The sequence below is a fragment of the Lichenostomus cassidix genome, chromosome 6 (assembly GCF_008360975.1).
Source record: "Lichenostomus cassidix isolate B80296 chromosome 6, HeHo_3.0, whole genome shotgun sequence".
NCBI lineage: Eukaryota > Metazoa > Chordata > Aves > Passeriformes > Meliphagidae > Lichenostomus > Lichenostomus cassidix.
In genome coordinates, this window is record NC_139487.1 from 6,742,195 (window position 1) to 6,764,154 (window position 21,960).

The 21,960-nt window shown below is 35.9% G+C and overlaps 1 protein-coding gene across 1 annotated transcript; it reads right to left on the reverse strand.

Moving 5' to 3' along the window:
* Positions 1 to 3,191: 3,191 nt before the first annotated feature.
* Positions 3,192 to 21,755, reverse strand: CCDC172 (coiled-coil domain containing 172). Its single transcript, XM_085064501.1, has 8 exons — positions 21,546 to 21,755; positions 21,277 to 21,362; positions 17,971 to 18,087; positions 16,405 to 16,570; positions 14,328 to 14,429; positions 13,528 to 13,630; positions 4,206 to 4,293; positions 3,192 to 3,378 (listed from the first exon to the last, which is right to left on the reverse strand). Exons 1-8 carry the CDS (start codon positions 21,622 to 21,624, stop codon positions 3,346 to 3,348), a joined length of 774 nt encoding a protein of 257 aa, XP_084920627.1. The 5' UTR covers positions 21,625 to 21,755; the 3' UTR covers positions 3,192 to 3,345.
* Between the last annotated feature and the right edge of the window lie 205 nt (positions 21,756 to 21,960).

Consider the following 21,960-nt stretch of genomic DNA (forward strand, 5'->3'; position numbering starts at 1 on the left):
TGGATAAGCAACATTAGGTCATGGGGGCACTTTTTATGCAGTTAAGCCATATGGTTTGTGCTCCCTGTCCTTGCTTGTTGGGAATGCATGTTCCTGGGGCTTCTGCTCCTCAGCATGGCCTCTGACCATGACTTTGTCATTGTGTATCCCAGTTTCTTTGGCTCCTGACCTCCACTTGTCCTTGCTACACTTCCAAACTCATAAGGCTGTGATCTTGTAGACTGAGGGCTCAACAGAATCCTCTTTAGGGTCTCTGTACTCATTCCTTACTCACCCTGGATGGAAAACTCCTTTGGAAAGTTCAAAGATCTTTTTTCCAAGCCATCTCAGCTCCACGGCCTGGCCTGATTACTTTCCTGTTCTGTTTTTCCAAATGGATCCTGGATTTTGCTTTGCAGTAACCTGTTTGCATTGGGCTGGGAAGGGCCTTTTACAAAGCATGGCTGGGAGCTGGGATCTGCTGCTAAAAAATCATGCTGCCCAGCTGTGTCTCAGGTCTGTGGTGCCACTGGAAGCCTGAGGTGAAACTGCACTTAACAAGTCTGCTGTGAAGGAGGTAGGACTTGATGCTCACCACATCTCCTAATAGGTAAATGCAGTAATCTAAAGAATTTCTCTGTCTCTCTTCACAAATGAGAGACTTTATCTATTAATCCTAAGACCCAACTGTTCCCAGGTCCAATATAGAAACACAGTTATTTTTCCCAATGCCTTTTTTCCCCCTCTATAATAATAACATTTTGCTTGGACTATCTTCTTCTCACTAACTTTTTCAAGTATTTCTATGTCTGTAATTCATCTATTTTTTTGTCACAAAAAGGGATAACTCCATCCATATAATATAAAACCTGCACTTAAAAAGATATTATCTCATCTCTAAAACAATTAATATATTCATAATAACTCTGTGTGTATTTTCATGGCAACCTGCCAGTGCTCTTATCTTTTTTATTTATTAAACATAACAAAAGACTGTGTTCATTTGCACTCATTATCTAAAAGGTTACTCACGCCCAGTTTGAGAATTTTAAAGAAAATCCACAAAACACAAATTTTTTGCTTAGTTTTTAGCCTGAATCTTCCAAAACAAAAGTACTATATTTATCCAAAATTACATTACTCCTAAGACAGTGGTGACAAATGCATTTTTATACTTGGAGAAATTAGTATGTCGTACATTCACCCTGCAACAACTGGGTTAGTCTGGCATACTTTTTTCCAGAGCTGTTGAGGGATTTGTTTAGCCCAATAGGATTTGTATTGATTTCTGTTTCGCTTTTTTTGGTGATCTTTATTCTTGGTTTTTTTTTGCTTCTATTGATTCTGAAAGCTTTAGCTATTTGGGTTATTACAAATGTTGCTATATTTATGCTGCAATTCGACTACAATAACCAAGAAGTCAGACTTTCACAGGCTTTCATGCTTACACACCTAACATAAAAAGACTCACACGCACAAAACTGAACTGGCAACTGGTTTGCTGGAATCTGAAGTCTCTGAAAAGAGCTTACTCTTTTTTCTTTTTTTTGGCCACATGATTTTTCTGTTATTTAGGGACAATTATTTATAGTATTAGTTGGTAGTTATAGGATGCTTTTGCTCATTCCACTTACCTCAAAAGTATACTTGAAATTTTGGTGTAAGCCACTGAGCTCTGGTTTATGTTCTGAGTATTTCATCTATATGAACCAAAGAGCTGTATAAATATGAGACCATTGCAAAAGGATTCCTGTAAATAAAAGCAACTATAAGTAGACAAACACCAAGTTTAAAAAGTTTTTCCTGGTTGACCAAATACCAATTACCAAATACACTTAACATAAGCAAGTTCCCTTAAATGAATAAAATGATCAAGATAAACTCAGCCATTCTAGCAAATCCCAAATTTGTATGTTTCATCAATTAAACCCAGAAATAGCACTGCTTTAGCTGCCTGGAGATGTTTTGATGTGTAACTGTATTATTTTGCAGTACGCCCTGGATTTGATCAAAACCCACAAGCAGTAGTTGCTTAACTTTAAAAGTCAGATGGTCCCATAGAAGTCAGAAGGACTAAGTTGTTTAAAATCAAGCAATCCTAAGAGGATCTCTTTTAGGCAAGAGACAAAAAAAAATGTCTTATAAGGATGTCAGCTCCAACAGCACTGGTTATTAAGAATGATAATTCCAACCACTTGGAATTATGCTAGCTAACCCAGTGGATCAGAAGACTCTTTGATACCAGTGCTGCAGATCAAACCTTGCCAGACTTCAAACTGCAGTTTTGTCCCAAGAGGAAAAACTTTCTCCATCTAAGGCAGAATTTGGTCAGCTTCCAAAAGTGATTTATTCCTCCCTTCTTAATCAAATATCCTTTGCAGTTTTATGTGTGACAGACACTCACTGTAGCTTGGAGGGCTCTGGGTGTAGAAAAATTAGTGAAAAGCAATTATCCAACCCACCCCAGCACTTCCCAGGTGGGAAGCATTGAAAAATATTTGCACTCACAGTGGGATGTGATGAGACAATGGCCACAGAGTGGACTGAGCAGAGTGAATGCTTTTCCATGGTTTTACTGTAAGCACCTGAATGATAAAGTCAATTCCCACTGTGGGGTTGGGAAGTGCAGTTACAGTTATACATCCTACATCCTTGAATGAACAGGGATTCTGATTCAACCGAAATTCTTCACCAATTCTCTAGAAATGTGGACTTCGCATTAAGCATAAGGTTTTATCTTTGCTCTTACATGCTGAAGTTAAGACCCAGTATTTTGTGGGTTGTGGGAGAGAGGATTTCTTGTGTTATCAGAAGGCTAAGTAATAGCCTTGCCACCCCTGGAGGCACCTACAGCTCCATAGATTTGGAAATTTTTCTGGACTGGCAAGCAGTATTGCTGGAGCTGAGCTATTTCCAGGAATTCATTACAGAATTGCATTGTTGAGGAATAAACGAAATAGTCACAGCTCCTGTTAAGAGTTATTGGTGGTAATAGCAGTCTTCCTCTCAAATGAGACCACGTCACTACCTCCAGAAATAGGAGACCATTCATTTGAAAAAATGGTTTATAAAGAAAAGAGCTAGTAATGTAGGAACTGAGCTTTATGTGTAATTTCCCATGTGCTTTGATCCATGGGCCATGAAGAGGAACCTATAGAGGGACAGATGTTGAACTTGAAGATAAACCACAAACCTCCTCTCACTTCTGAATAAATAAAACTTTATTTTAATGAGAAGTAAAGGCAGAGGCAAACTGTGAATTAATCAAACAACAAACAGAAGCAAATCTGATAGAACGTGAATAAAATGGTTAAAAAATACTCGGACTTGCTTCTATGACACTCCATATTATATGCCACATATTATTCACTTCCCTGAAGACTTCTTTTGTGATAAATTCTGGAAAAGAGAAAGAATGGAATTATAGAAAATTAAATATTATTAGTTTAGTATGTTTTTAGAGAAATTTTTAAACATCGAGATGTTTTATTTTACTTTCTGAAGAAATAAAAAAATAACAGAGGAAGTGCAAGTAATTACTTTACTTCAACAGAAACTTGAAAGTGATTATAAACGTGAGTAATGCAAATTTCTCAGGACTGTCATCCTGCTTGATGGCAGTGGCAGCTGTGTCTTCATACAGCTCAACCAGGAGCTCTGAAATGAACCTTTAAAACCTTTTGTTTCCCAAATGGGACTTCAAATATTTTTTCTCTTTGTGTTGTTAAGCAGACTGACAATCAAGAAATATGAAGTTAGGATTGACATTTAGAGAAAAACACATTTTAATAAGTTGTTGTAAGGAATTTGTGTGTGGACAAAATAAAATACTAGATGAAAGGATGCTATTATCGTCCTATTTCTCCATACTCCCATCTCCCATTTAACTGGCAGCTGGAGGTAAAGGTTAATTTAGCTCCTAAATGCATAATCTTTTGCAGCTTTCAATAAACTGATGATTTATATTAGTCCCCCCAGTATGTCTTTCTTGTGCTAAAAATAGATCTTTAAATTCTTCCTTGTGCTTTTCTTTTCTCTAGCAATTATATTCTTGGACGTTTGGCAATAAGCTAAAATAAATGTATATTGGAGCATGTCTGTAACAAGAGGATGTTTAGGTGTGTACACAGTATAAAAATTGCTTATCTAAAACCACTGCTTATCATCCTAAAGGACGCTTTTAAAATTAAAATTATCAAGCAAAATATATAATGAAAATGGCATACCATTTGCAGAATTTCAATTTCTGCTTGAAGAGTCTCACAGACACTTTCCCAACTATCATCTTTGCATTTTTCCAGCTCACTCTTAAGTCTGTCCAAAACCAAATACATTTTCAGGTCAGAGAACTGTTGCTGTGTTACTATTTTTTCAGCTTTGGTCCCAACCATCAATTTGACTTGTGTGAGAAAAGCCTCATTGATCTTTTTTCCTGGTCATGATTTAAATTTCTAGTTAGACAAATTTCTGGACTGTGTTGCTTCCATAAACTGTGAAAGATATATGGCCTCATAAGTCATCATTTTCCTTATTTAAACATGCGAATTTGAATGTTGATGCTTAGCAAGTACCATATGTTACTGTTATTTTTCTTGGGTATCCTCTTGTAGCCTCTGCTGGAGACAGAATGTTGGATTAGAAGGGTGCTCTGCCTGCCCCTGGGCAGCATTGCTCCTTACCCTTCCACAAGCTCCTGTTGTTTTCCTGCTGTTTTCCTGCACTTTCCCCACTGCTCCCACTATTCTTCAGCACTTGCTGCTTCCCAATAGTCTCAGCCAGGAGTTCCCCAACTTTACTACAATAAGGATTACTTTTAATATAGCTATTTCTCCACTCAAAAGATCGTTTAGTCCTGCTGGAAGGAGATACCTAAACTTTGCACATCAGTGACTGTAGTGGTTTAAATTAATACTTTGTAGGCCAAGGGAAATCTATGCCAGAGCTTTCTGTAGGCTGATGAGATTATTCTGAGTATTTCCATGGTTGTCATAAGAAAAGCGTAATGACAAAGATAAAGTAGTTTACCCTTAATACAGTTTCAGGAAACAATTTTAATATTCTGGAACATACAAACTGGAAAAAAGGAAGGAAAGTATATATTCTGATTGTCCAATGCATCAAAACAGGACCTTATTTCTTCTGAAGCTGAAACAGAAGGTAGCAACTATTTTTGCTTTTACATACTATAGTAGACAATACATTATTTTACCTTATTATAGAGATGATGCACCTCTTTAGCTGTCCTACTGAAAACAGAGTTGCTTTTCTACACAGATAATGGCTTTATTAAAAGTAAAAGGTGTATTTTTAAATAGAGGAACAGCTTGGTCAATGTGCAGCTTTATAATAACAGTATAAGACTGGACTGGAAGTTAATTTTGCTGTTCCAGTGGAAAATGCAAAGATCTTACCATCAACATGGAAAAGGCATGAGCTCTGTGTGCTTGCATTAGAAAGGAGTAAATGCTCCTTCTTTCAGAAATATTTCTCATAACACCTACAAGTATCAAATAATAGGAATTTTGAACCATGCTTTAAGAAATTAAATTTTCACTGCACTGTTAGTTTTCAGTCCATTTCATTGAGAGAAGTTCATTTCAAGGTCTAAGATCAGCTTGTGATCTTGATTCAATCTGCTTAACTTCATTGCCTTGTCTCCCTGTTTTTTCTCTCTGTGTTCTCTGTTAGTGTGATATTAGAACCCTAATTTGCTTGAGACAAAAAAAGCCCTTCTTTGCCTAATTGACTTTAGGAAAAGACAGAGTCTGTTGATCTCAGAGAAAATGCTCTCTCATTGTCTTTCCCATTGTAAAACTGCTGCACAGCCTGTTTTCTACTTGTTACCTTAGAATGATACCAGTCCATGCTAGGTCTACATTAGGGATAGAACAACCAGAAGATAAGCAGTAGGAGTTGCTTATCTGTGTCTTGGGATTGTGAATTAATTGCTATTGATGGTGTGCTTTGAAACTAACATTTTGTGTATGGATTTTAAAATTTTATTTCAAATATTTTATCAAACTTTTAAATGTAGTGACAGCACAATTCCTCACATGGCATCAGGTAGTGGTGATAAAAGACATTCATTCAAATGTGGTGTTTAATTCTTACATTAATCAATTGATTCTGCTTTCAGGTCTTCCTTCTTTCTTATTTAGAAGCCAGATAATTACAGTATGTGCCAGGAATATTATACTCACAAAATAAGAGCTGTCTGTTAGGTTACAGTCTACAAAATTAATGCATTGGAGACGCCTGAGTTACTGAATAAATGATGAAGTTTTACCAGAAGGAATGTGAGACAATGGAACTACTAAAAAAAAATATATGTTTAACCTGAAAGCAGATTTTGTTTTTTCATTTTACATTTAAGATAAGCAGGATATTCATATTCATCTTTCCACTATCAGATTGAATGTGCAAACCAATTATTCATGAAACTATACTGTCTAGATGGAAGGCAGGTTTTCTGTCACCTTTGAAAATGGAAAAAGATGTAACTTTTGCTAGAACAAGGATTAATTTGACAATTATACCCTTTTTATGACTATGAAAAAAGGCAGATCTCTTAGGAAAAATAACCTGAAAAATCACATTAGCATTTGGCTCCCATGTGCTTTGCTTTTGCTTTATTTTTAGCATTTTGTTCTCTTTGGTGACAATAAAATCTATCTTTAAAATAAGTCATGGCTCCAGACTAACAGTGTGTTGGCAAGCTACAGCATCACAAGCTCTAATGAACAGCTGGAGCTGAAATGCCATGTTTGCAATAGCTAAACCTAGCCTTAAATCAAGTGGGTGGGACAACAACATCAGCATTTTTTGGATGCTGTCTTGTCCTAGACTGAGCTCTGCCATCAATGGCCCATTTTCCATTAGCCTTGAATGCTAGAAGTGACAGAGATGAAGAAGGAGGAGATCGCTGAAGATGATCGATTTCGCAGCTTTGAAATGAGCCCAGCTATTAAATGTCATTGGCATTTGTGGTTGATACACATTCTTCTTGAATTTCAGCTCTATATGCACATGGCAAAGAGGAGAAATAATTTGAAATCAATACATGCTGGTATTATAAATTGAACTATGAAGAAAATAATGTTATTGTCAAACAGGTCTCTCTGAAAATCATCCATAGATTCAAATTACTGGATCAAGACTTCAGTACCCAAAAGTTACATTCCAAGAATAATTTTATGTAAAGAGGTCTCAAAGGAGGAATAATTTCTGCAGAAGACAGGGTTAATATGTGGGTTTAGAGTATTTTTTTTATTGTTTGTAGTGGGGTGAAAGACCCTACTAGTTGTTGTTGGAGATGCAGAAAGAGCAGACTGGCTCTTCATTATGATTTGCTGACACAAGTACAATTTTTCCCCATATTCTCCTTTTTTCTTTGCCTTTTTTTATGACCACCATTTTATTTTTTAATCAAAATTTTAAATTTGAGGGAAAGCATTATGGTGTATTTTAAAACAGAATTGCTTGACACTAAAATACAGGGAATAGAATTCATGGTACAAAATGAAATTCCTTAAGAACTTAATATATAACTTGAGAGTACATATTTTGATTTCCTTGGATTTCATCCCAAACATCAGGAGATATATTTATCAAGGCTTTGAGACTTGATTGGAACTGAAGAAAAGTATTGAAGACTTTTGTTTGCTGTCTCTAGCTCAAGTAGAGGTAAGACATTGAGGAAATTCTCTCTCAGTTCAGTACTGGGAATAAATTAATGTTTATGTTTCTATAGAGAGAGCAAGATTTTGCTGGGTATTTACAATTTGCTGACACTACTAAACAGAAATGGCTATTGATACAGCTGAAGAAGTCAATAAATTTCAGACTATTGATTGAGGAAGAGGGAAAACAAGTTCTAATAGAATTCAGTATCCCAAAATATAAAGTCAAGTGCTTTAGTTACACAATTAAATATGAAAGTTTGTGCTTGATGGAGCAGAAGGATAATAAAAATTAAGCAAGTGATCTAATAGTAATAATAAATTCTAGCAAGAAGACGAAATATGAACACAAACAAAGTACTAGACTACATGACAATGGAAATTAAATGTAAATTGAATTAAATAGAGCCACCTTAGGTAAAATAGGAAAGTTTCTGATTTTGCTGTCCTGAATAAAATGTTAAATGTAAAATACATAGTTATTATTGATTAAAGTTTGCATTTTGTGAATGCTGTCAGGCAACTATTTATAACAATAGTTAGAGATCTTGAAAAGTGTGGTGGTATTTTCCAAATACATAAAACATCACAAGACATCTTTAAGGAATATATGATACCAGATGAATAAACATGGAAAGGTTAAGGCACACTGAATTAAATTGCACATTTAGGATGAGATTTGCTTTTGTGCAGACAGGAAACCAACGTTGTACAGACTATTTTCCATAGGAACTGTAAGAATGAGCTACACAGGAAAGAAAAAATATACAAGCATGTATGTGAGATGTGAAATGAAACATTTTTCCAGGGGTCAATAAGCTGCCTATTGTAAGGCAGGGGAAGTAAATAGGGGTCAGTGGTTCTTCTAGTTCAATTATCTTGATTTTTCTATTGGACAGAGAAAATTAGATCTTAATCTGGATGTATTAATGTGGTTACTCTGTTGCTGAAATTAGTATCTCTTAAGGTACTGCTTTCTTCAAGTGTATAATATTCTCAGAGCTAAAAAGGATATAGAATTGTCCTTGTTTCATTCTGCTTTATGGGCTCTCCATGCTCTGCTCATCTTCCAGGTTGAATGCATCTCTTTTGACAAGTAGGTGAGAGATTTGTACAAAGTATTCTTACACCCTCCTGTTTTTTGTTGGAAATAACTCTTGCTTTTATCCTCTCCACAGCTATATTTTCTTTTGATGTTTATAGCTGCATTTTGCTCACACAGTATGCTCAAAGCTCTCTGCTTCCACGTGCCTGCTACTGAAGTCTTTAATTGTGTACAAGTAGATAAACTTGCACTGTATATAATTATATTCCTCTTCTTTTTTAGTGACTCTTCTACAAGATGTAGAGTTTTTTAATTAAGACCCTGTTGTCTTAAAACACTTTCTAGTCCAAAGTCATTACTTCAAACATTAAGCAAGACCAACAGTGACTGTTGTTACCTTCAAGTCCCAGAATTTTTAATTGCAGACCTATGACTGTTGTTACTATTAGTCATTTTCTTACGTATTTATTTTATTATGACTTCCTTAGGTTAGCTAGTAGTTATCCATGTAGGATAACATCAAATACTTTATTAAAGTCTAGATGGATGGCATTTGAATTTTCTTTGTAACCTATCTGTTGTCTTACCAAAGAAAGACATCATTAGTTAGATTTGATCTCCTTTTTGTAAATCCATACTGCAATTCATAATGGGAAGCTATTTTAACATAATTCAAACTATAATAGTTCCACTAGGCACTGCTATTAAGAAGAAAAGCTCAAAAAATCAATGAGGAGATTGCCATTGAAAAACTCATTTTGAACCACATGTATTACTCCAGAGACTGATGTTTTCTGATTATAAAATTTAACATCAGATTAAATTGCAAAAAAAATATTTTAACCCACTAGAAGCATACAGGGGCTTAGGCAGTCTGCTGTTTGCATGAATAATTTGTTCAGTTCTAAGGAATATGTTTCCCATATGATTTGTATGAAAGAAAGAATTACTTTTTCCTTCCTAATGTGGGCAATGGAGTTTCTTTTTCTGGATTATGAAGTATAAGAAGGAAAACTATATTTTTAGGATTTAGACAAGTATACAAAGCTGTGAACTATTTACAAAGTAAGCAGATTTCATGCATTTCCTTTCTGCTACTTCTTTTCTGAAGTAGAATAGAAATTCAGTTTTCAAAGAAGTGTTTTATCCTTATTCTACCTTTTAAATAGGTTGAAAAATATCTATTTTAGGTAGAAATGGTCTGGTTTTAGTCTAAATGAACTTCAATTAAAATTATTTCTCGGCTGTTTTACTTAAGGCAACACATAAATTTAAAATTAAAATGTGAAAGAGGATAAATAATTAATACAGTAATTACAATGAATATAATAGTGAAATGACATAGTTAGGAATTTACTGGTATCAGTTAGTCTCTGTTTGACTCCTGCATTGTTCCACTTAAGTGATGTTCCTTGCTACCTGCCAGGGAAATGGGACTCCAGAGAGCTGATGCCAAAGTTCTTCCCTGCTGTTTTGTGTTTGAGGTTGGCATTGGCAGAACAGATGATTAAAACAAGGCTTTTGATCTTAATTGCAGCTCTCTTTGGGGGGAAAAAAAAGAAGAAGAAAAAACCCTCTTTTCTTAAAAATTTCTCTGAATTATGCACCTATATCCTGAGAGTTGCATTTTCCAAGGTGCCTGCTAACTACATCTGTGCTTAACATTCCAATTCTGGTTGGTTTTTTCCTGCATCCAAAGTGTATTGGAACAAGCCTGGAACTGCAGCCCCAACTGCTGTGTGTGCTCCTCATGACCCTTTGTCATTCTTTGATGGATTTGAGAGAAATTTTATGAAACTGCAGACGTGGTGTAAGGCATTTTTCTCAGATCAAAGATGAATTGCTGTAATTTGAATTAGCTGGCCACACTCTTCAGCTGAAATGCAATTTACTTTTAGATATATACTTAATTGCAATGAAGATTCTTGCCTTGCCAGCTACTTTTGATATTGATTTTTAAGCTGGGACTAGGGATGTTATACAGTAACAGACTTGCAGGGTGATCTGGGAGCTACATATATCAGGTTATTGATGCTGACTGTCTCTCACATTTGTTTTAAGCAAGCATCAGAAAAATTGGTGTTTTTACCTCTTAAAGAGTCGTGTGGCTTCCAGCTCTGTAAAAAACCCCAAAAATCAGATTTTGTGCTTATTTCATAGAAAAAAAAGTGTATTTTTAAGCCACATTACTTGTGTCAAAATATTATCATCTTTATGTATAATAAAAAATATTTTCAGTGAAAACTAGAATTCTATTCTTGCAATAACTCTGTATGGGGACAAAAAAAAACCCTAATCTTGTTCTCAGACACAGTAGGTTCAATCACATTGGTTTTAACATGTCCAGAATTGACTCCTGTAAAGATATACACAAGTATATCTTTATATATCGAGAAGTATATCGAGAAGGACAGCCTTCAAGGATGAAAACTATGCAACCTCTCTGAGCAACCCTTGCCTCCTCATGATAAAAATGTTTTTTCCTTAAATCCACTCTAAGTCCTCTTGTTTCAAATTCTGCTTTTTTGCCTTTTCTTCTCCTACTGTGCAGCACTGTGCAGATCCTGGCTCCATCCTCTTGATGATATGTAGGAACTGGAGAGTGATCAGGTACCTTCCAGGGGACTATTGATAAATCCTCTTCCATTCTCTTAAGTCAGTAATCCAAATCAAGAAGTGATGAGTAGGCTTTGTTAAATTTAAAGAAAAACACCAAACAACTCATAGAGTTGTATGAGTCTGATAAGGTTTGGGATGATTCTAAAGAGCCCAACACTGACATAGGTAGGAAAATGAGGATTGCCTGCTTGGCTCTACTGAAAAGCAGAATCTATTAGTGCTGACATGGAAATACAGCAGCATAGCTCTGTTGCTTCTGGCATCTGAATTAACTTATTCAGGGCTATCTCTCTCTATAAAGCATTGAGCTTTTCTGATCAAAAGCAAGTGGAAGATAAAAATATGATTTAGGAAAATCTGTCCTAAATTTTTTCTAGTATCTGAAATGAAAAAAATGTTTTAATTTTAAGAAAATGTATTTAATATATTACTAGACCTCAAGAAGGGCTTGCATTTTGTGATAGTGGTAATAGCAGTGGGAGCACTTAATATTTTGCACTACATGCAATTATCAAATAATGTTAGCTTATCTTGACCATAAAAGGAGGCATTTCATGAAATAAAACAATCTCATCATCCTTCTTGCTTTGGCTGTAAAAGACATTTGCTGATTTTGCCGTGAATAGAATTTAATATGTTTTATCCAGTTTTCCACCCAGACAAAACCAAAGTGTCTTTCTGCAGAGCTCTGAGTTAATATCACTACATGGAAAGACAGACATACATGGGTTTGATTGATCCCTAGGATCCCAGTGGCAGAGCTGGGGATTAAAAGCATGATAATGTTGGCTTCTTCTGTACCTTACATCCAGGAAACTTGTTACAGAAAACTAATTACACAAATGTGGGTATTCAGTGGCATCATGGCAGTAAACCATTCCAAGGGAAGTTCGTTATTTGGAAGGAAGCTGACAACCTCATGTATCACAAACCCTAATATATCACGACTGAATGAATAATGTGAACGAGTGAGTTATAACTTGCTGTCCTAGAGAATCGTTACTGTTATTATTATTTACACTGTGTCTTCTACGTATATGTTGAATGCAAATTTTTTGCTACTGTATGCAGGATTGTGAGCTAATTAATTTTTATGCTGAGGGAATTTTGGCCATGTCTCAACACCATGTGAGAGGTTGAAGAGAGTTAGTAATAGGGCTGATATATCATTTTCTTTCAAAAACCGATATTCAGCAAAAAATGGGTCATTACCAAATCGTCTTTCAGAAAATTGCTCAGGGTTCTCTGCAAAGTTATAACTTTCCATTGAAAGTTTCCAGAAAAAAAATTCCCACTATATTTATTTTTGTCAAAAGCTTAGGAATATATAGGAAAAAACCCTGTGATGGCAATAAAAGTTGTGTTTTCCTACACAATTTCTGTCAAAGAATCTTTTGGATCAGCTTTGCCAGGAGGAATTCCTTTGCATCGTCTATTAAATATTTTTAAATATCCCCAGGCACATTCATCTAGAACATCATAAAATATTCCAGAAAAAGATGGTCAGTTCTGTGATACAGATCCTTCTGCATTGGGAGATTTTTTAAAAAACATTACAATATTTTCTGTAAAGGAAAAACCTAATGTTTCACACAGGCAAACTGACAAGAAATGAATTGTTACCAGTCAGTTCCTGAGAAGAAATCTTCCCTGTTAATGGAAACTGTGCAAGATCTTCTCTTCTGTCTTGGTTAAGTCTTCAAAATTTTGTTCTAAACTAGCTTAATTAGAAGTCAAAGTAGAACTGATAGCAGAGATCATAGAGAAAACAAACAAACACTGAGTAGCTCCAACACGGGCCCCAGCTACCCAAGGAGGTTACTGTGGCCAATCAGGCTCTGAACAGCCAGGCAGCACAAATAAGTTTAATATTGAGTCATTCATCAGTACTCTGTGCACCACCCCCATTTTTACAAGACCTCAGGAGCTGATCTGCCTCCCAAGTAGCAGCATTTTGTTTTTCCTTTCAGTCTGACTGACATCTCTGCAAACACTTCCAGTTTTTAGCTCATTGGAGTTATGTATGTGAGGGTGAAATGTTGTAATAAATAACAGAATCTGGGGTTGTCTAATAAAAAATGAATGGTTCTTCCAATTTCAGAAGGAATATTGCATATGAAAGTTAAAATAGTCATTGCCACCGGGACTGGACAGCAGTTACAGTCCTAAAATTAAATTTAGAACTAATTAACATGAGACTCTTACCTTAAACATTCAGGATCAGTCTGAGGTTTTTCAGTGACTTGGACTTTTTCTGCTTCTAAATCTTTCGTCATTCTTTCAGCCTCCCTGATTACTTTCTCAAGGTCTAAACATGAAATCAGAATTACCCTATAAATATATATTAATCATCCATATTCAAAGACCTTCTACATATTCTAAATTTGTATTTTCTAATATTTCTTCATTAAACTCTTTGAAGGGTAAAGATATCCAAAGAAAGAAAATTAATTATTTTTTTATTATTGCAATCACATATTGCAATCTAAAAAAATTCATTCCTTTTCCCAAACAATTTATGACCACATTTACTGCTTTTCTTAGCTCTTACTGTGACATGTTATTTAGACATCTGTAAAAAAAAAAGATACTAAAGCACTCTAGATTACATTATTTTAATCCAGATTTCAAGGTATTCCCTATTGCTGTGATCAATTTTGACACAGAAGGTTTTAAGCAATGTTTATGTTGATTTTAACTTCTTTGAAACATTAAATTCTCCATTTAAGTATATGACTTACCAGCAAAAGCAAAACTTTTTTCATATTTATAGCTCGCCTTTCAGCAAATCTGTGGACCTCAGTATGAATGACTTTAAAATAAATCTCACTGAAATCCATATTTGTTATAACCATGCTTAAAAATTAGGTATTACATATTGTAAAAGTAAATTAAAATATTGTTACTATGATTCATTTTTCTTGAGAAAATTGACAGAAAACATTTTTTCAGAAGTATTTGTCTAGCCAGAAATAATTATCATAACAAGTACTTATCAGGCACACCTTTGAGCTCACTTTGGAGAGTAAATAAATCCTGCTTTAATTCATTCTTCTGCAGCTGGAGTGCATTTAACTGAACATTTTTATGTTCCATTGACTCAATTTCTAAGAAAAAATACATTTTAAATTAAAATGCACTGCAGTTTCAGCATTCATGATACAATCTTAAATATTCTTAACTACTTCTACCAATCTTCAGCTAGTCAGAAGAACCTTAAATATAAAACCAAAATAAACTAATTCATATAAAACACAGTTCACAGGAAATTAAATGTCATATAATATATTCATAGCTATGAAAGAAAATTATTTTTTTAATGTTATTAAGCTGTTCAACATACTTTGTTGTCTGGGCATAAAAAGAATGTTTTGCTTTAGAGTTACTTCAGCAATAAAGAAAGGAAGATGAGTGATTGAATAGGTGCAGAACAGACACCTCTCAGCAAGACTGCAAAGAAAAAAGCCTCTTAGTTTGTTTAGTGTTATATATATATTTGAACCTTACTATTGACAGCATCTGGAATTAATTGTGATTGTTTTTCTAACAACTGGAAGTCCTCACATAATTTCCTTGTTATGAGTTTCTTAAACTTTTCACTTCAGAGTTGTCAGTGTGCCCAGGAGTGTAGCAGGCAAAAATACAGACAAATTGTACCTCAAGAAAGGTGCATTTAAAGGAAGGAATTGAGATAGCAATTGAACTTTGAGAAGAATTTTGGACACCTTTCAGATACTACTGATCATTTAACAGCCCAGGTCTGCCTGAATATGTAAAAATTAATGCTAAAAGTAGCACTTGACACCAAACACAGACTTTTCAACTGTAGATTAATATCATAGCCACAGGAAGTAAGAAAGAAGGTACTACCAAGTGCAAACTCCAATGGACAGTCCTTTTACAGTTACATTATAGCAGACATGGGGAATTGAAAGTGCTGTCACTTGACAAATCATGAGGCTGGAAAGGACTTGGAGGACTTTGAGGGGTCATCTAGTGCCTTACTTCTCCTGAAGGCAGGGTCAGCTGTACCTCTGTCATTTCTGTCAAATGTTGGTTTAGCCTTTTTTTAAAGACCTCTGGTAATGGACACTCCTAATTCCCTTGATAATGGAATCTTCTAAAGCACAGTGTTTCAGTTGTCCACTGTTCTTAGGAAGACTTCTAAGCTGTCAGACAGACTCTCCCTTAGTGTGCTTTATACTTGTTACTTTTTGTTCAGTTCACTCTAGGTATAGAGAATATATTAATTTCCTTTCTACAGGATCCTTAAACAATTTAAAGACTGATATCCATCTTCCATCAGTCTTTTCCTTAATAGCTTACATAGTCACAATTCTTTCATTTTCTTCCTTCTCATATACTCCAGAACTCTGATCACTCTCACTGGGCCTATGTGGATTCTCTCCAGCTGGTCCACGGTTTTTTTTTGAAGTATAAGATCAAAATGAAATGCACAGTACTCCAGCTCAGAGCTTAACTGCCACAAATAGAGTGAGGAATTATTTTCATGTCTTAGAGGTCAGAACTCTGTTTGTGTCTCAGTGTGGTGTTGGCATTCTGATGTCATTGACTCATGTTCAGCCTGTGATCCATGACGACCCCGATTTCCTTGCGGAAGGACTGCTCTGCAGTCTGACCCTGTGCTCTGAGAGATCACATATTCTGTACCTTACCTCAGAGATCAAGCTGCACTGTGGCAGTAAAGGACTTGTCTTACAAGACATTTGTGCATACAATGCTTTTGAAGCTAAGGCAATCTACAGAGCTCAGCCACAGGTGATTCCAAACAGAATTCAGCTGCTGTGTGTGACCATGAGCTCTGTGCTGGCTGAATTAGACATTGGGAGTCATTTCTGCAGGTCAGCTTCTCCTCATAGTGCTCACCTCAGAAAGGACTGAACAGGATAGGGAACAGAAGAGCCTTTAATTATGCTTGTTATGTCAGATCACACTCTTTCAGTTTAGTGCCGAAAGGAAGCTCCAGACAGCAGGGGAATGGAATTAAAATTACTGGTTTGCACAGCTATATTTTATCAATTTGTATTAATCCAAGATAAACTGGTTTAATGCAAGACTTACCATTTTTCAACAGAGCTGCCTCATTGTCTAAATCATTTATTTCAGTCTTGACTTTTTTTTTAATAAGGAGATCTCTATTACTTGTTAGTCCATATTCATTGTTAAACTCTGTTACCTCCCTGATAAAATTATCTTCCTCTTCTGTAATTTTTCTCTTTGCATCTGTCTGAAAAAATAAAGGGAAGATTGAATGTTCAGCTGAAAAAAAAGAAAGTCTTTGTTAAGATAGGCAGACTGAAACAGTATTGTTTTTTTACCCTTAAATTTGTAGTATAAAAGCAAATAAATAAACAAAAAGTAAATAAATACAAAAGTAAAGAAAATATTTACTTTTTCTTATAAGAACATGAAAATGGTCTACAGCTCTATCATTATACCTGTTTTTTCAAACATTTTTCCTCAGCAAAAATGATCTATTCTTGATAATAGAGCATTTAAAAAATCACTACATTATGTTAGAGACCTGAACCATCAGATTTGCAGTTCAACTCTCTCACTGAAATTAGAAAATTCTCTTTAAAGTCAATATCACCGTATGGCAGTTCTTTTTTTTTTTTTTTTGCTGTTATTATGCTAAATAAAAGTGTTGGCTAATCCTCTGTAGAATACAGACTTACTTTAGCTCCCTTAATAACTACTAAGAAAGCTATAGTTGATGGGAAATCACTGTTAAATTTTCTAGGAAAAAAGATATTCAAAAGAGAAAGGTTATATTAAATTCCTTCTAAGAAATCTTAATTGATTGCTAAGTTAAATAAAATTAAATGTGCAATATGCAGGAAAAATAGAAATTATAACCTATATATCAAAATTCACACATATACTGGGAATACTTTGGGCGCTGCAGAAATATTACTTAGTCAAAAAGATACCTGCCTAAAGATTTAGGTTTATTACTGGTGATCTGTACTGAATGTTTAAAATTTAGCTCTGCTGATTTAAAGGGCAAATACATATGCAGAAAAGACTGCTCCTCTGTGGCATATCCTCATATGTACAGACCCAAGAATCCTCAGCAAAGTAAGAGGAAGGCAATATTCAGGTTAGCACACGAGAGAACTGAAAAACTTGTTGTTAAGTAGCTACCTTTGAAGAGGTGGCAAGGTGTGTCTGGCATCAAAGAGATTTTGTGGTATGCTAAAGATTGCTAAAATGTCCACATTTGCTAAAATGTGGTGTGGGCCTCCCTGGGTTTTTTCTTTGATCCTTTTCAATATTTTTTACTGTGGCTGAGGCAATCCAATTTAAGGCAAGGCTTTCCTAGTTTACTTTTACAAAAGAAATAATCTGTCTGATTTGGAGTTCAGTCATACAACAGCAAACATTAGAAAATGAAGTCAAGAATATCAAATCAGCTTTGTGGATAAAATGCAGCATATACTACCTTAGATCACAGTTTAAATTAGAAGTGAGAATTTATCTACATTTACATTGCCACATATGCTAGAATAAAAAACTGTATTTTCCTGATTTAAAACATTTCTTTTTCCAGACTTTCAAATTTTAAAGCTGATTGCTCTTGTACAATAGAAAAGAGCTGTGTGAATACCACAGCTGGAAACATACCAACATTTTAAGAAGGCTAGTTCTTTGATTAATAAGTTCAGCTTTTTGTTTTTCTAAGCTGTCTTCACGTTTCTTCAGAATTTCTAATTGGAACTGCTTTGCAGACAAATGCTGAATCTTCCAAAAGGAAAAAAAAGTAAGGTTATTGTTTTATTGTTTAATGTACTTTGAAATTATACACAAGTATCTTGGTCTAGTTAAAACACATCTGGCATAACTTCTGGATTTACAAAAGCATAATAGCTCTTTTTTCCTCTCAACAACATTTCAGTGCACCCCTAAGCTTTTGAAAAGTTTCCTTTCTTTAAAAGAGTCATTTAGTGGTGCTCTATCTAAAATGGCATTTTAAACTCTGCAAGGTTTAGGAGAAATTTTTTTCAGGTTAAAACTAGGAAAAAATATCCACCATATGGAATCCTTTACTCCACTGTCCTCCATCTCATTGTGAAAGCTCATCCCCTACCAAATGAGGCAATAATATCAGAATAACATCAGAGGGACAGGGGTCCAGCATTCTGGTTTTGACTGAATGGCTGTAGATGTCATCCACTCTGCAATGCCACTATGGAATATGTGAAGGAGAGCAGGATATTTTTCTGAGCACAACTTCTGGAAGTTTTAGCTTATGAAGCATAATGGGAATTAGCCCACTGGTTGCGGACAGTTTAATCATAAACCCCCCGAGCCCTAACTGTTGATTTTGCACAGAGATTTATTTGGAGTTTCGTTAATTTTAATCATTAGTTTATCTGATACCAGGGTATGCCATTCAACCATTACATTTTCAAAATTTGCTGAACACTCCTCATTTTTCCAGCACATCTGCTGAACCATTGCCTAAGTGCAGATATACGGTGGGATGAACTATAACAAGAATAAATAAGAAACAGCTAAGTGTTGTAGAGTCTTAAAGGATGAGAATCATTCATTTGATGTTGTGGAATGTCAAGTTCTCTTGACTCACTCAGAGCAATCAGCAGGGAAAGTAAAGTTAGATTTGCCCACAGACAGTAAGGGCTCAGGGTGAGTATCAGGAAGTAAATTGAATAGTCAGGCAAATACACAATTGTCTGTGTGTGTAGAAGCAGAAAAGACCAAACAAGAGTGGTATTACAGTGGTAAAAATGAAAGGATTCTAAAGTTAAATAATGCACATGATTTTGGAGAGGGCACAGATGTAGTGCATCTGATCAAAATAGGAGGATAGTGGAACAAAATGCCCAAAGACTGGAATGTTAGAGTTGGAAAGGACCAGATTTTTTCTGCGTCCCTGATATGTCCAGCATGCTAAAGGTGCAGGACATGATTGGCTGAGAATGTATTTGACCTATTAATTCAAAGATAGTAGATGGTCTTATACTGCTGTAATTGTATTACTGTTCATAACTAGCTTCAGTGTAGTTTCTCTGTCTGTAAGATGCCAGCTTAATCTATGCATTTGCAACCAATTTTTTAAAAGAAATAATTGAACTACAAACAGCAAAACACTATTATTCGGGTTCTAATTACATGCTACCTGGTTTTACAGAAGAGAGGGGAAAATTGCATTTTCTAAGACTATTTGATTGACCACAAGCAGTGTCTGTGAAATAGATGTCAAAAAGCTTCTGAACTCAGTCTCATCATCTTGGTCAGGCATCAGCTGCTGAGCATGCACATGGTTGGATATGTATGCTTATAAAGAACTGCAGTTATTTGGTGTGGGATGAATTGAACAACATTTGCTGAGCAGTGTTACTTAATATTATTTGAATTACATGAACTATTGCAGACATATGTAAACCTAATTTCTGTAGTGAAAAATAAATTACTTTAAATAATGTCAATAACTGTATAATCTTTAAACCTCAATATAGTCTGATTGAAATGCATTTTTCTATTCCACTAGTTTTCTGTATCATTTCCTCTCTATAAATGAATCAATGTCAGACTAGGCAAGCAAGTAAAATATATTTTTGTGGACATCAGTGAGAATATTATTAATGCTGGTCAGTAAAGCACATAAAATTTAATTAGGAATAGTTCTTCAGCTCTTCCCTTTAGTCATTTACAATTATGGCTCTACTCTGGGGACCTTCTGTACCTACCACATAAACCTTGATTATAAATCACAATGCATCAATAACAAATTAGTAGTATAAACATAAAATTGTGATGTTCGTAAATAAATTTATGAGTAAGACTACTGAGGACTTCACCTAACAAGCAACATCCAGATATAATCTGTGTTGGATAAACAAGTTACTATTTTAAAGCACCTTTGGGCTCTGAGATTGTGGCATGCATAAATGTGAGCGTGTGAATAACCGCCTGGATGATTATAGTCTCAATTTGCAACCAGTAAATATTTGTAAATGAGTTCTCTTTTATTCTGATCCCTTCTCAGTAATGTTGATATTTTATATATAGATATATATATATATATATAATAGTCCTTCACAAAAGGCAGAAGAGCCTGGGGGATGAAAATCATCTCCCAGACATTTATTTTCACAACTAGATGAGGCAATCTCCCAAAGGTTCTTGAAGTTGTTTATTTAAATGATAGGATCCAACCGTTCTGACTTCAAAGGAGGCTCCACATGCCTTCCTGTTGTGAATACACATTCTGTCAGCACAGATACTTAAGAGCACAGGGGAGGGTATTTAGACTTAATTTTCAGGCACAAGCAAATGGATTTTTAAATAATTTGCAACCACAGGTGTTATTGGTGAAAAACTCTACAAAACCAGTGGCTTAATCTGAAAATACATCTGCAGTTTGATTAAATGGAAAGACTAATGAAATCACTAAATTGATTCAGCAACTTTCCTCTGTCTTTGGCCTCCCTAGAAAAACCCTCAGGGCTTGTAAGCCTTAACTGTGAGCTTGCAGAAAGATCTTCAGGATATAACTCAAGATCCTGTGAAGTAAACACAGGGAATGTTTCCAGATATTTTCTCTGCAGGGCCATTACTGAATGGCAACGGGCAACCAAGGAATGGCTTTTGTACAGTGGAGGAAAGTGCTGTAACAAGCTGCAGGACTGTTAACCCAAGGTATCTCACACCATGCCCCAAAAGTCAGCCTGCCCTGAACACAGCCAGGAGCCAGCCTGAAGGGTGAGATTTGTGCAAGGAAGGATGTTGATGGACCCTTTTTTCACTGCAGAAAGGCACAGTGCAGGTTTCCTCCATGCTGTGCTACTCAGCAGCTGAAGCACACTCCTCGAAAGTGCTTAGGGATCTATTCCTGAAAGAACAGCTCGTATAGTTGTAAACATAACATATTTCATTATTACGTACACTATAAATATGCCTGCTCACCTTGGTTTCTAAGTTAATTTTTGCAGCGCTCAGCTCTTCTTTCATTTGATTAATTTTTTCATAGCTTCTGTTTATGTCGCATTTAGCTGCAAGACAATGAAAACCTGTGAGAACGTGTGCTCAGTTTGTAAAAGCTACATCCTTATAGAAACGTGTTGGTGACAAGAATTAGCCATGGTGGTTCTGAGCTTTCCCTAGCGTGAGTCCCCTCAGGACAGCCCTGTGGGATTTGTCCCCTGGGAACGAAGAGGCCTCTCAGGATGGCTGACCTTGTTGGATGAAGTTCCGCTTCTCCCTCGCCTGCTTCTCTGTGAACTGGATTTGCTGGAACAAAGCGTTCAGGTTCATTTCTGCCTTCTGTGCAGCCTGTGGGCTCTGTGGGCAGAGCTCTTTGTGAGGGCTCCGGGATGGTCCGGTCACAGCCCTGCCCTCTGGCCTTGGCCTCGGACAGAGGCCTGGGGACACTGAGGGGACACGGCTGAGGGTTTGGGACAGGGGTGTGGGGACACTGAGGGGACACTGAGGGGACACTGAGGGGACACAGGGACAGAGAGGGAGGTGAGGGCTGCAGAAAGGGCGGCGAGAGCAAACCTCAAGAAGGAGGAAATGTGGGTGACTGGCTAGGGGAGCCTGCATGGAAAACAGGGAATGGGAACAGGAAAGCAGCACAGTAGAAGCAGGAGA